The following is a 13,532-nucleotide window of genomic DNA, read 5'->3' on the forward strand; positions in this document are numbered from 1 at the left end:
AAGATTTGGTCTCCCTCCATGCAAACTGAAGGTGTAAATAGGTGAATAAACTGTATTTCTTAAAGGTAAGACAGTCTCTGCCATGTCTCAGTTCTCCAAAGGTGAGAGCCATGGATTCTTGCCATTGCTCAGTAGAGAGAGGGGAGGCACCTTTTGGAACAAAATTTTATAAGCCTGCTTTGTCAAGTCATCCTGTTAAAAGCACTTGAGCTTCCCATTCCTGGTTCCTAGGAAATTGGGGAAAGTGTGCTGCAGGTTCTTCTCCCTGTTCTAAAAAGCAGGTGTCTTCCCCCAAACGATTCTGGGAATTGTAGTTTGTCAGGGGTTCTGGGAATTGTAGTTCTGCGAGAGGAAAGCCGCAATGCCCAGGATCATTTGGGGGACGTTGTGTGCTTTAAATTCTCATTGGATGCACTTTTAATCATAGGATCATAGAACTGTAGAGTTGGGAGGGAACCCGAGGGTCATCTAGACCAACCCGCCTCCCAAGGGATTTCTTCCCACTGTCAAGCAGCTCTTCCTGTCAGAAAGTTCTTCCTGAGACTGAGTCAGAATCTCCTTTATTGTAACTTGAAGCCATGGCTTCAGTTCCTGAGGGCCTCTGGAGCAGAAGAAAACAAGCTTCCTCCCTCCTCTCTGTGACGGCCCTTGAGATATTGAGAGGGCAGCATGGTGTGGCTCTCATATCCATGTCCTGAGGGAAAGAGAGCGAAACGTTTCTCTCTCCCCTTTCTCCCGCCCAGGCAGAATTGCAAGGGGTCAGTGCATCTGGTTGCTAAGAAGATGGCCAGAGTTTGGGGTCCAGCCAGGGCTGGCAGTGGGCAGGATCCTGGCATTGTTGGGGTTGGACTAGATGACCCTTGGCATCCCTCCCAACTCTTTGTTGTTGTTTAGTCGTTTAGTCATGTCTGACTCTTCGTGGCCTCATGGACCAGAACACGCCAAGCACTCCTGTCTTCCTTTTTTTAAAAAAAGATATTTATTAAGGTTTTCAAAATATTACAAAATAGAAAAATAAAAAATAAAAAATAAAATAAAAATAGTTAAAAACAATTCAATCTTTCAATAACTTATCTTTCATTTGCTTATTTCCCGGACCTCCTCACGCCTCCCTTTTCTGTATTCCAGTTCAACTTGTTAGTTCAGCAAATCCCTCCCCTCTTTGTTTATCCTGATCTTCAATCTTAAAATATTTTAGCATTGGATTTTTACCTATTAATAGTTCATTTTCTCATATTCCCTTATAACATTACAGCTATAAACCACTTAGTTTCTATCCAACATCATGCTAACATTCATAAATTTTACAATATTTCTGTAAATAGTCTTTAAACTTTTTCCAATCTTCTTCCACCGACTCTTCTTCCTGGTCTCGGATTCTGCCAGTCATTTCTGCCAATTCCATATAGTCCATCACCTTCATCTGCCATTCTTCCAGGGTGGGTAGATCTTGTGTCTTCCAATACTTTGCGATAAGTATTCTTGCTCAAGCACTCCTGTCTTCCACTGCCTCCTTGTCTGGGGTTGGACTAGATGACCCTTGGGATCCCTCCCAACTCTGCTATGCTATGATTCCATCAAGCAGCTAAAGGAACGGGCAGGGGAGCAAGATGCAGAACAAGGGGAGGCACAACCACACACCCCAACAGCACCCTCTGGCCCAGTGGCGTAGCGTGGGTTGTCAGCACCCGGGGCAAGGCAAGTAATTTGCGCCCCCTCTGCCCTAGGGGCAGAGAGCTGCGAGTGTGAGCGCGTGCCCCCCCAGATGTTGCGCCCGGTGCAGCTGGCCCCCTGCACCCCCCACGCTACGCCACTGCTCTGGCCTGACCCATGGTGGCCTCATCCCAGCACACTTTGACCCTATTAATTCAGCTGCCTGGCAACCCAGCAGCCTGGCCCCTCTTTGCCAGCTGATGTCACAAAGTGCTGCTTTGCAAGCAAGCCTTACAGTGGCCTGCAAGAGGGATGCCTGTCAGATGATGGTGAGAGACTTGCTGAGACAAGTGATAATGAGAAGGAACTCTGAAAGTAGGAGGAGCTCCGCGGCCCAGAGGAGATGAGTGGCATGTAAATATTCTTATTATTGTTATTAGTGTCACCTGTCACTGATGCATGGCGACTTGGTTCCCTGGCTTGACTTGTCCACAGCTGTTGAAAGCTTCGCAGATCTTCTTCAGCTGTGGTCCATTCTTCAAAGGAACACAGACTCTGGGTGAGTGCTTGACCCCCCCCCTGGCATCTTGCAGAGTATCGGGGTGGCACCCGCCTTTTGTAACAGTTCTGATACTTACTTGATAACCAACGCCAGGCACATGCCGAAGAGGCATGTCCAACACAGGTCAAAGGAAGAGAGAGGGGAACAATTTGCTCTTTTTTCTCCAGGAGAGCAGGGAAAAGGACCTCACACAGAGCCCTCTCTGACAATTGTCTTTGTAAGGTCCGAGTCCCTGTCTCTCAGCAGTGCAGCTCTGCAGACTTAGCTCCTTTTCATGCTGCTGGAGACCCAAATGGATGGTTTGTGCACAGCCTTTGGTTTTAAGGGAAAGGCTTCTAGCAGGCTTTAGCTCAGGGCAGGAGCCTAGTGAGATTTATTTTATATTATATCTTTGCACCATTGCTGATTGTAACCCTTGAGAAAGAGGTTCCTGCCCCAAGGGGCTTACAATCTTTAATATGACACAGGGAGGGAACAGGGAAGGGTTGAGGTCCAAGGTGGATCCTGAGTCCTCCTGCGAGACCTAAGCCAGGGTCTGTGACCTCTGGATTCTATCTGTAACCTCTTCCTCTTTTTTTGCAATATGGTAATTGAGGTGATGCTACTAGAATTCCAAAGGGAATGTCAAGCAGGGAGGGAGGGGGGAAGAGAGAGAGTGGAATTCTGGTGGAGACGGAAGGTTGGAGGAGGATTTGAAAGGGAGTTTGAATGTTGGAGGGAGGCAGTTGAGAGTCGGTTGAGAGCAGTGGGTTCTGGAGGGGGGCACTTGGTGGGGGACCTGAAGTTGGGCTGGCTTAGGATCAGTAGGACAGTCGATATCCCCAGGGGCATGTGGCAAAGAGGGGCTCTGCCAGCTGCCCGGAAACAGAATTCCCTGAATTTATGTGAGCCATGGAACCAGGACTTGGTTTGTACTGCGAATGCCCAGATTCCTCCAAACACGTGGAAACAGCATGACAGACCCAGGTTATGCCTGATTATCATCTTCCAAAGCAACTACTTTGTCCCAAACCTATATACTTTATCATGCATTGGCAAAATACTGTTATGGATTTGTAGGGGACACCTCTAAACCCTAGAAATAAATAAATGGTAGGATGGTGATGATTTGGAAATTTAAGGAAAAGGCATCCAGTGGGCTTCAACTTGTATGGGGCAGGGGCCTAGAGAGATTTATTTTATATTATTTCTCTGCACCATCACTGCGTATGACCCTTGAGAAAGAGGTTCCTGCCCTGAGGGGCTTACAATCTTTAATCTGACACAGGGAGAGAACAGTTTAAGTTTGAGGTCCTGGGTGGATCCTAAGTCCTGCTGCGAAACATAAGCCAGGGTCTCTGAGTTTATGTCCCCGACATTTCCCATCTGTAACCTCTTCCTCTGTTTTTATTTTCCTTTCTGTCTCCTAGGTCCTAAGAGGCTTCTGTGGTGCCGGGAACAGATGGAGGAAGGGGAGGCGGCCACACTTAAAAATGGCATTTTGGAAGTCGTATGTTTATTCCATGAGGAATCCATTCTCCACATGTGCCAGGAGGTTGTGGTGCCAACCTGAGCAAACATTCTGGTGAAATCCCTGGACAGACATGATGACGCTCAGGTACTGGGGCAGAGGGAAGGAAGGGCGACCTTCTGAAACATGTTTGGGGAGTTGTAGGAACACTCTCCCCATCTGTGGCTTCCAGCAAGTGCTTTTCAGAAGCATTCCTCCCTCCAGCCTGGTTGGCCTTGCAATAATGCTCCCCCCCAGGCAATTGTCTCACCCTCTTTGAAAGCCACCTCATCCAACATGCTCTTGTGGGGCATCTGATTCTCCTGGGCTTCCTTGTTCCTGCAAGATTGGCAGTGTGATCTTGTTCACTCATCTAAAGAATGGAAAAGGGAGCAGAAAGCAGGCGGGTGTCTGGGAAAGGGGACTTTGGCAATCCTATCCCCCATGTGTTTTGACCCTGTGAGATTCTGGTTGGAGCTGCAATCCCCAGAACAAAACCCCCACATCAGTGGCAGGCTTCCTGTTAAGATCATCCACCACACCGGACGTTCAAAGGCCTCTTCTACCACTTTCATGCTCTTGGCTTCCACCGAGGAATCCTGGGAACTGTCCTTTGTCCAGGACCTCCCATTCCCGACAGCTCCCATTCCCAGCACCCGGAACACACTACAGGATTTCCAGGATTCTCCATGATGGTGAAAGTGGAGAGAGAAGCCTTTGAATATTTGGTGTGGCTAAAGCAGGTGAAAGAGCGTCTGAGCTGACGTTCTGTCTGTAGTTTTGGGCCAGTCACAGCCCTTTCCCATACTGTATCCTGCTTCCTCCACAGGGCCATGCCTCCAGGGATGAGGCTCCAGCTCCAGCTCCCAGGATGAAGGACCAGAGGACATCCCTGTGATTCCTGGCTGCCATCCCTCGTGCCTCTGCCCCACTGCCCCTTCTCTGTGTGGGCATGGCTCAGTCTCAGCCATCTTTGACGCAGAAGTAGCAGCCATAGTTTCCTCTAATTAAGACAGCATCTCAAGTTATTTCAGAGAAAGAGGAGACTTTGGCTGCTGCTTCTGTGCCAGGCCGGCTGGGACGGAGCCGAAATGCCCGTACGGAGGAGGACAGGTTGGGGCAGCTGATAAGATCAGGTAGGAGGAAATGCCCCTTCCCAGGTTCCCCCACCCTCCTGCCCCAGACTGGGCCTAGCGTAGCTGGGAGCTAGGAGCCTGCTGATGTCTCCGTTTTCTTTGCAGGGAGGGAGCCTTTCCCCAACAAATGCTTTGTTCTGGTCAAATCCCTGGAGAGACGTGACGACCCTCAGGTACTGGGGCAGAGGGAACAAAGGGGTCCTGCCATAGTTTTTGGCCCATCAGAGGCCCATTCTCATATGATGTCCTGCTTCCTCCCCAGGGCCACACCTCCAGGGATGAGGCTCCAGTGCCAGGATTATTATCAAGAGACCATCACGGCGGTTCCCGGCCCCTGACCCTCGCCTGCCTCCCCCTCCATCCATTCTCTGTGTGGGCATGGCTCCTTCCCGGCCCTACATGACACAGAAGAATGAGCCAAGGTTTCCACCCATCAAGAACACCTCCTGAGTTATTCCAGAGCCAGGGGAGACTTTGGCTGCTCCTTCTGAGCCAGGCCAGCCAGGCCAGAACCCAAACGCCTGTATGGAGGACAGGTTGGGGCAGCTGATAAGATCAGGTAGGAGGAAATGCCCCTTTCCCAGGCCCCCCACTGTTCAAACTGTGCTAGCGTGGCTGGGAGCTAGGAGCCTGCTGATGTCTCCGTTTTCTTTGCAGGGAGGGAGCCTTTCCCCAACATATACTTTCTTCTGGTCAAATCCCTGGAGAGATGTGACGACCCTCAGGTACTGGGGCAGAGGGAACAAAGGGGTCCTGCCATAGTTTTGGCCCATCTGAGGCCCATTCTCATTTGATGTCCTGCTTCCTCCACAGGGCCACATCTCCAGGGATGAGGCTCCAGCGCCTGCTTCCAGGATGAAGAATGAGAGACCATCATGGCGGTTCCCGGCCCCTGACCCTCGCCTGCCTCCCCCTCCATCCATTCTCTTTGTGGGCATGGCTCCTTCCTGGCCCTACATGATGCAGAAGGATGAGCCAAGGTTTCCACCCATCAAGAACACCTCCTGAGTTATTCCGGAGCGGGGGAGACTTTGGCCGCTGTTTCTGTGCTAGGCTGGCTGGGAAGGAGCCCAGACGCCCAGACGGAGGAGGACAGGTTGGGGCAGCTGATAAGATCAGGTAGGAGGAAATGCCCCTTCCCAGGTCCCACCCTCCTGCCCCAGACTGGGGCTAGCGTGGCTGGGAGCCAGGCGTCTGCTGATGTCTCCGTTTGTTTTGCAGTGAGGAGAAGGTTCAGCCTGGGAGCCGCCACATCCTGGGAGGGACTGGAGCCCAGACGAAGTCTTCTTGTCTCAGAGGTGATGGGACAGGGGGAAGGAGGGGGGGCTTAGGAAACGCACAAGAATGGCCAGCAGGATCAGGCCACGGGCCCCTCTGGTCCAGCCTCTTCTTCTCCCAGGGGCCACCCAGATACCAGTGGGAAAGCCGCAAGCAGGATTCGAACCCAAGAGCCCTCTGCCCACCTGGGACTTCCTGCAACGGCTTTTCTGAAGCATGTTGTCTCCATCAGGACTAGCAGCCTTTGACTGCCCTCTCCTCCGTTAAGTCGTCTAACCCTAATTTAAAGCCCTGCCGTCAGAGATGCTCTTCTGCTGCATCTCCTGGTCACCTGACTGTTCCTGCCAAAAGGCTGCTTTTGTGAGCTCTGCAGTGGAATCTGCTTTAAGTCCCTGGGGAGGGTGTGACAGCTGAATGGGCATCTGAGGGGTGTCCCTGGTGTTCGGCCTGTGATAGCCCCTTCACATCTTTAGGGATTCTTCCCTCGAAGCAGCCCTTAGCATCAAGTTCTCTCCTGCTTCAAAGATTCCTTATTTCTTGCAGGAACCCCTGTCTGCACTGCTGTGGCTGCTGCCAAAGCCTCCCTTTTGAATTCAACAGGTAAGAGGAAAGAAAGATTTGCACGGGGCGGGGAGAACACACTACAAGTTGAGTGTACGTGTTCAAGCTGCAATTAATCCAGAATGCGGCAGCTAGACTGGTGACTGGGAGTGGCCGCCGGGACCACATAACACCGGTTCTGAGAGATCTGCATTGGCTCCCAGTACGTTTCCGAGCTCAATTCAAAGTGTTGGTGCTGACCTTTAAAGCCCTAAACAGCCTCGGTCCAGTAGACCTGAAGGAGCGTCTCCACCCCCATCGTTCAACTTGGACACTGAGGTCCAGCACCGAGGGCCTTCTGGCGGTTCCCTCACTGCGAGAAGTGAGGTTACAGGGAACCAGAGAGAGGGCCTTCTCGGTAGTGGCGCCCGCCCTGTGGAACACCCTTCCTTCAGATGCGAAGGAAATAAGCATCTGAAGGCAGCCCTGTTTAGGGAAGTTTTTAATATTTAATGCTGTACTGTTTTTAACACTTGATTGGGAGCCACCCAGAGTGGCTGGGGTATAAATAAATTATTATTATTATTATTATTATTATTATTATTATTATTAGAGGCATTTCTTTAAAAAAGGCTTACACTAGTAAGATGGGTTTGGGCACTGGAGGCCTTCCTACAGGGGTTGCTTGACTACAACTCCCATTGTCCTTGACCAATGTCCTTTCCCCCCTGCTTTTCAGCCAAACACCCAGGTGGCCACGCTGCAGGTGGAAGTTCTGCTCCTTCTGGGGTCCATCTTTCAGCCTGCAAGGGAGACGTGAAGGGTCTTACCTGGATGAGGACATGGTGCCGCTCTTTCATCTCAGAACCTCTTACATCAATTTGTTTTATCTAATTTTTATTAAAGAAATTCTTGATTTCCAAAGTATGTGTATTTCTCTTTTTTCAAGTTGTGTTTTCTACAGTTCAATTGCATTTGTTGTGAAACATTCGTGTTGTGTATAGTATAAGACTGGGGAAGAAAAGGGGGGAGAGAGGAGATGAGGTGGGAAAACATATATTCTTTTACTTTGTGTCAGCATCAACTGGGTAGCTTCTCATTTTATTCGTTTATTATATTTCCTTGGTAGTGGGGGGTAGGGCATGGTTGGTTGTCTTTTAGTTGGCTGCAGTGAGAATTCTTTGCCTGTGGGGGGAATTGTTGAGTCAAGATATTGGTTCATATGCTGTCAATAGATTTCTTGTTGTTTTCTTGCCCCAGAACCTCTCTTGAAATTCTGGCACCAGAATTTTAGAGATGCTTAGGTGGGAAATGGCCAAGAACAGTTGGGAACCACTGCTAGAGAGCTTTCTGTCTAAGCTCAGAGACTCTGTAGCTGTAGCTGTTTTCCTCAGAGTGGATGCTAAACACAGATCAGAACCAACTCTCTACACCTCTTTCTCTTCAACCATCTCCCTATTTATCTGCTCACTCCCTCAGAAACGGCTCCTTTTATTCTCCTGGCTGGCTCCACCCTCCTTTGGTCAGTTGCCTTGGTAGCCAATCAGAGGGAGGTTCCAGCCCTCGGAAGCATTGCATCCCCAGACTCCAGTCTGGCTCAGCTGTCCATCAAACCTGGCAAGTGATTCAGTCAACCATTCTGGGCTATTAACCAGCAAGCTGCCTAACAAAGGTTGGATAAGTGACAATATAACCTCATTTAAATAAATAAAACAAGTTTAAAGCCCATACTTATGGAAGAGTTACACATATATGTAACACTGCTGCTTTTACGTCTTCAAATGCTATGTGGTCCTAGTTCATAAACCGGTGGTGTTTTTAAATGTCAGCTCAGAGAGTCAGAGGCGTCTTGTGTGTATGTGTTGACACCTACCAGGCTCTATTGCACATTCTGATATCAGTGACATCTTGCCTCACCCTTGGGGAAACGGGGTTCTTTGGTCATATATCAAAGCTGTCATTATATAGCCTGTGCTGGCGTGCCTCTCCCAGAGAGTCTTGAACCATATCTGTTAAATGCATTAAGAGTCTAAACAAATTCTCAAGCTTTTGGATAAGCACACAGTAAGTAGGTGAGGCAAATAGACTTATGTCACTCCAGCCACATTTCGCGTTTCAAAAACGGCACCAGAAAATCATTTGGACGTTTCTGCTTGAAGTAATGCCTGGACCACGTGCCTTGTCTGCAGCCCTCTCTTGGATTGCTGGAGAGAGGAATAAAGCGAGCATGGCAGTCCTGGTCTGTGGTACTTCTAAGTTATGCAGTTTGTAGACAAGAGAATTGTGCGGGGGGGCGGGGCGGGGGGGCAGATAATAGCTTGGGACATGACTAGCACCGGATGGAAGATGAATGACCTTCAAGGAAGACAGCAGCACAGAAGCACAATAAATAAATAGAGGGCAGGCATAGCAAGTGAACCTCTGGAGATTGCAACCCACCAGGATGAATGCCGCTCACTGGCTGCTCAACAAAACTGCCCACCCAAGGGTGTTATCAAGCAGTGCGCAGACCACAATACACGGTTGGTGGGTCACACTCAGCTTGGTGGGTCACAAGTTGTGCTTTTCGTAAAGCTTTTTTTAAAAAACAACAACAACAATCATTTTATAATGTATATAAACTAGATAGAGCAATTATAACAGCTGGAAATTAAAGGATGAAAAGCAAAATGATAAAATAGGCATGTAGAACGAGTACACTCGCACATGGGTTGAAATAGCAAAGTCCAAGTAAAGACTGTCAACGTTATCAGATTATAAAGTCTAGTTCTAGATTTGCCAGGTTTGTGAGGAGAATTGTCTTGAAAACGATAGTTCCACTGTATATGTCCTAAAATAATGCAAAATTATATAAAAAGTCAGTTGTGCAAGATGTTTGACACACGTGTGTGTGTGTGTGTGAGAGAGAGAGAGAGAGAGAGAGAGAGAGAGAGAGAGAGAGAGAGAGAGAGATCCCATCTGAATATTTGGAGTTAATTGCAATGACCCCCAATCCCAAACATGCCATGTCTGGATGCACCAGGCCACCTGACCAGTATTGGCGATTTCATTATCTCCAAAGTGTCAGACAGCAATGACAGGCTGCAGACGGGCAATTTTAATTTTGAAATTCACTTACTGATGATAAATTCTGCATGTTCAAAGGTTACGCAGAGTTTCGTTTAATATTCATGAGCCCAACAGCAAGATGATCCTGGTATTTCAAAGGTGATTGTCAATGTGAGCCCGTGAACCTAAACGTACTGGGTTCCCACCCACTGGAGGTGAACGCCGTAACCTTGAATTCCTAATGCATAATCTCACTGGGAGGAAGGTGGCAGAGGCTTGCCCCCTTAAATTAAATCTACTTTCTCAATCCCATGGTTCTAGAAGTGACGCTGACATTCCCAGGACACCATCCACTGGTGAGAAACCCCCGCTTGAAACTTGGCCATTACTTTGGATTTTATTATTCTGTGCAAAGTCAGAATTATCATTAATGTGGCTATTATTAATCCAACCAATAATTTATTTAATAGCATCAGACTGCATGCCTTATTCATGCTGTATGTAACCACAGGGATTATAAAAGTTGTAGTTAATTTAGCTTTAAATAGCTGATCTGGAGTCTCATTCCTTTTTTACCTTCATAATAAATTACAGCATTCCTCATCAGAATGCCCCATCACCTGGGTGACCATGGGTCCTATTTTAAAAAAGACAGTCTTCTGTTTGATCAGCTGTCACTCCTCTGAACAGCTGTTCTGTCCAAGTCCAGTTTAAAAGTGAAGGACCCTAAGGAGGGAAAGCAACAGGAACGACTGGCCTGTCTGCTTAATAATAATAATAATAATAATAATAATAATATAATTATACCCCGCCCATCTGGCTGGGTTTCACTCTGGGCGGCTTCCAACAAAATATTAAAATACACTAGTCCGTCAAACATTAAAAGCTTTCCTAAACAGGGTGACCGTCAGATGTCTTCTAAAAGTCTGGTAGTTGTTTTTCTCTTTGACATTTGGTGGGGGAGCATTCCACAGGGTGGGTGCCACTACCAAGAAGGCCCTCTACCTTGTTCCCCATAACTTCACTTCTCGCAGTGAGGGAACCGCCACAAGGTCCTCGGTGCTGGACCTCAGTGTCCGGGCAAAACGATGGGGGTGGAAACGTTCCTTCAGGTATACTGGACTGAGGCCGTTTAGGGCTTCAAAGGTCACCACCAACGCTTTGAATTGTGCTCAGAAACATACTGGGAGCTAATGTAGGTCTTTCAAGACCGGTGTTATGTGGTCTAAGCGGCAGCTCCCGGTCACCAGTCTAGCTGCCACATTCTGGATTAGTTGTAGTTTCTGGGTCACCTTCAAAGATAGCCCGACGTAGAGCACATTGCAGTAGTCCAAGTGAGAGATAGCTAAAGCATGCACCATTCTGGCGAGACAGTCCACAGGCAGATCCAGGGACTCAATGGTTTGGTCAACACCTGAGAGGGGATTGTGCCCGTGCCTGAGTCCAGAGGGACATTTAGGTGGCGGAGATAGCCTGTTCCCAGCTTTCCGTTTATCCAGGTGTTCACCCTTGGCTGAGCTATGCTGGAACCCTGGGTCAGGGAGCTAGTCGAACCAGAGCCTATGCAACCATTCACTTGCTGTAATTAATAATTCTGCCAAAAACCAAAACTAAAATTTGAGTCAAGTGTGAATTTATTTAGGGGGGAGGTTTCTGGGTCTGAACACGCAAACAGCTGCCCCAGACACAGAATTGACTATGGTGAGATGTATTGTGTTTTCATTTAAATGACAGTAGTGCTCTCTACTTTTGCATTTATACATATAGATTAACATATGCAAATTTAATGCAAATCTGTGTTCTCCTTTGTTTTGTGATACATTTTCCTTTTTGGGGGTGATGCACAAACGGTTGCCCAAATACCTGTCTTTTACATTACCTTGAATGGTAGACTGTCTCCAGTAATAAGACATTCTTCTGGCCATATTGTTAATATGATTAACTTCTGTTCATCTAGCCAGTAACATGCTGGCAGCAGTGGCAGACCTTGGGGTCTCAAATTCCAGCGGTGCCCTGGGCCACACCTAAATGTGGTGTGTCCCCCTCACCTTCCATTCCACATCATAGATGCATCTCCTCCAGAGGAACATCTGGGGCTCTGCCCTGGGTGCAAATGAACTGCTCAGAAGTCCCCTAAATTTGCCTCTGCTGGTAGCGACCACAGCAGTGGGTTATTTCCAATACACAACCATGTGCGCTACATATTCATGCCATAAACTGTAATAACAGAAGCAGAAGATATACCTATTACAAAAACCACAAACAATTCCTAATCAGGTTCCTTCAAGCATGAAAACGTCTGTCAGTCCGTGACTAATCTCCAAGACAGTAGCGTGTGTTGAATTTTTCAACTTTCGAATTCCAAAAATGAGGGGTGCTAAAAAGTTGTAACATGACTTGGGAATCCAAAAGATATTTTGGTTAAATTAATATAATATTACTTTTGCCTGACAAGTAAAATGTGCATAAAATTGCATAGATATCATCAGTGCTTTTTTCTTTAAAAAATGTTTAAGGGTACTCTTATTTTGACTCAAGAAAATCACCATTTTATAGTTCAAATTGGGAAAAATAAATACAGTAAATGGACCAAAGTACAAAGATTCACAAAATGTTTAGCGGTATGCATACCCCTGCGTCCCTCCAGAAAAAAACACTGGATGTCATTAAAAATGATTGCTTAGTACTTTAAGTTATATTATATAAATATATTATTTTTATTTATGTATTTTTTGTTATCATTTAGCATTGCTTAACATTTTCAGAAGGTAAAATTTAAAAATTTTGGATTTCCAAAAGCAATTTATGTGCTTCTTCATCAAACATAGACTTAGCAAGCTAAATGTTGTCCACTCATAAAAATAAAGGCAGATTTGAATTCCTGCCACCCAAGATTCCTCATGGAAGGAATTTGCAGAAAAATTCACCCCCTAAAATGACATGGCCTCAGCTAGGGAATCTGTTCTGGCGCAAGCAAATGGGGATCAGAAGGGCCAGAGGCAGATAATGACATCAAAGACACGCTGGAGTTTGTGATGGTCCGGTTCCAGAGCAGACAGCCTAGGAAAGCAAAGGGAGGAGACTGAGTCTGTGTGGATAGGTTGGGAAAGAAGCTGCAAAGCTTGGACCTTTCATGTAAAGTCTTTAAAACAGCAAAGTGCATTGAAATGGGCTTGTGAAACCAGCTGACTATTTTCAGGCTGGAATTTCAATTGCTGAGAGACTAAAATGCTGGTGGCACAGGTGATAAGTTACTAGGGAATGAATTGCTACTGAAGGCACTGGTTCGAGTCTCTCTCTCTGTTAGGTTGTGGGTGAACATATCAGACGACACAGCGATTCTTCAGACAGCTCTTGTTTATTCACAGAACAGAACTGAACTGAAAGTTTCAGCCAACCTGCTTATATAGAGCTCATCTACAAAGCAACAGTAACAACTTTCTGTAGCTATCCAGTCATTGTACGTCACTTTCAATTCCTTATTTGCATATGTGGACCTGAGTGAAAACTATCTACAGTATCCCCTTGCTGGCCCCCCACCACACTTACTTTGCCATATCTAAGGCCGGTATGATGTCAAGTCATCATTTGACAGAAAGACTGCTGAATTCATATAGCAGAAGAGTGGCAGAACGTGGAATACCCATAGTGCCTTTGGTCCCATGGATCGATTTAAACTGATGGAATTTAAACTGCCAAGAAAAAAAGACCAATTTAAATAATTGATTTAAATTAGGTTTGCCATTTTGTAAGGCATATGCTTCTGAAAAATATGCATAGCATTTTGTTTTTATTGCAAAAACATATTGGTTTGCAACTAAACAGA

At 46.9% G+C, this 13,532-nt stretch overlaps 1 protein-coding gene across 15 annotated transcripts in view; it reads left to right on the forward strand.

Annotated features, from left to right (window-relative positions):
- The window catches only part of LOC309516348 (uncharacterized protein), a 28,004-nt gene extending 20,221 nt beyond the window's left edge, over window positions 1-7,783 (forward strand). For 3 of the 15 annotated variants that reach the window (XR_014212813.1, XR_014212814.1, XR_014212815.1), the window contains exons 2-4: window positions 6,062-6,138; window positions 6,662-6,718; window positions 7,398-7,783. Coding sequence is in view for 11 of the 15 variants with exons in the window: in XM_082195179.1 (XP_082051305.1) it covers window positions 5,811-5,959; window positions 6,062-6,138; window positions 6,662-6,718; window positions 7,398-7,552 (438 nt within the window). In the remaining 4 variants the exon portion in view is untranslated. Of the gene's footprint in view, window positions 1-2,068; window positions 2,213-2,873; window positions 3,100-3,624; window positions 3,813-4,533; window positions 4,841-4,945; window positions 5,400-5,497; window positions 5,566-5,653; window positions 5,960-6,061; window positions 6,139-6,661; window positions 6,719-7,397 lie in introns of those variants that run through there. The other 12 variants (XM_082195172.1, XM_082195180.1, XM_082195181.1 and 9 more) reach the window with 10 other exon arrangements.
- Window positions 7,784-13,532: the final 5,749 nt, after the last annotated feature.

This window comes from Podarcis vaucheri (genome assembly GCF_965113315.1).
Source record: "Podarcis vaucheri genome assembly, chromosome: 13".
NCBI classification, from domain to species: domain Eukaryota; kingdom Metazoa; phylum Chordata; class Lepidosauria; order Squamata; family Lacertidae; genus Podarcis; species Podarcis vaucheri.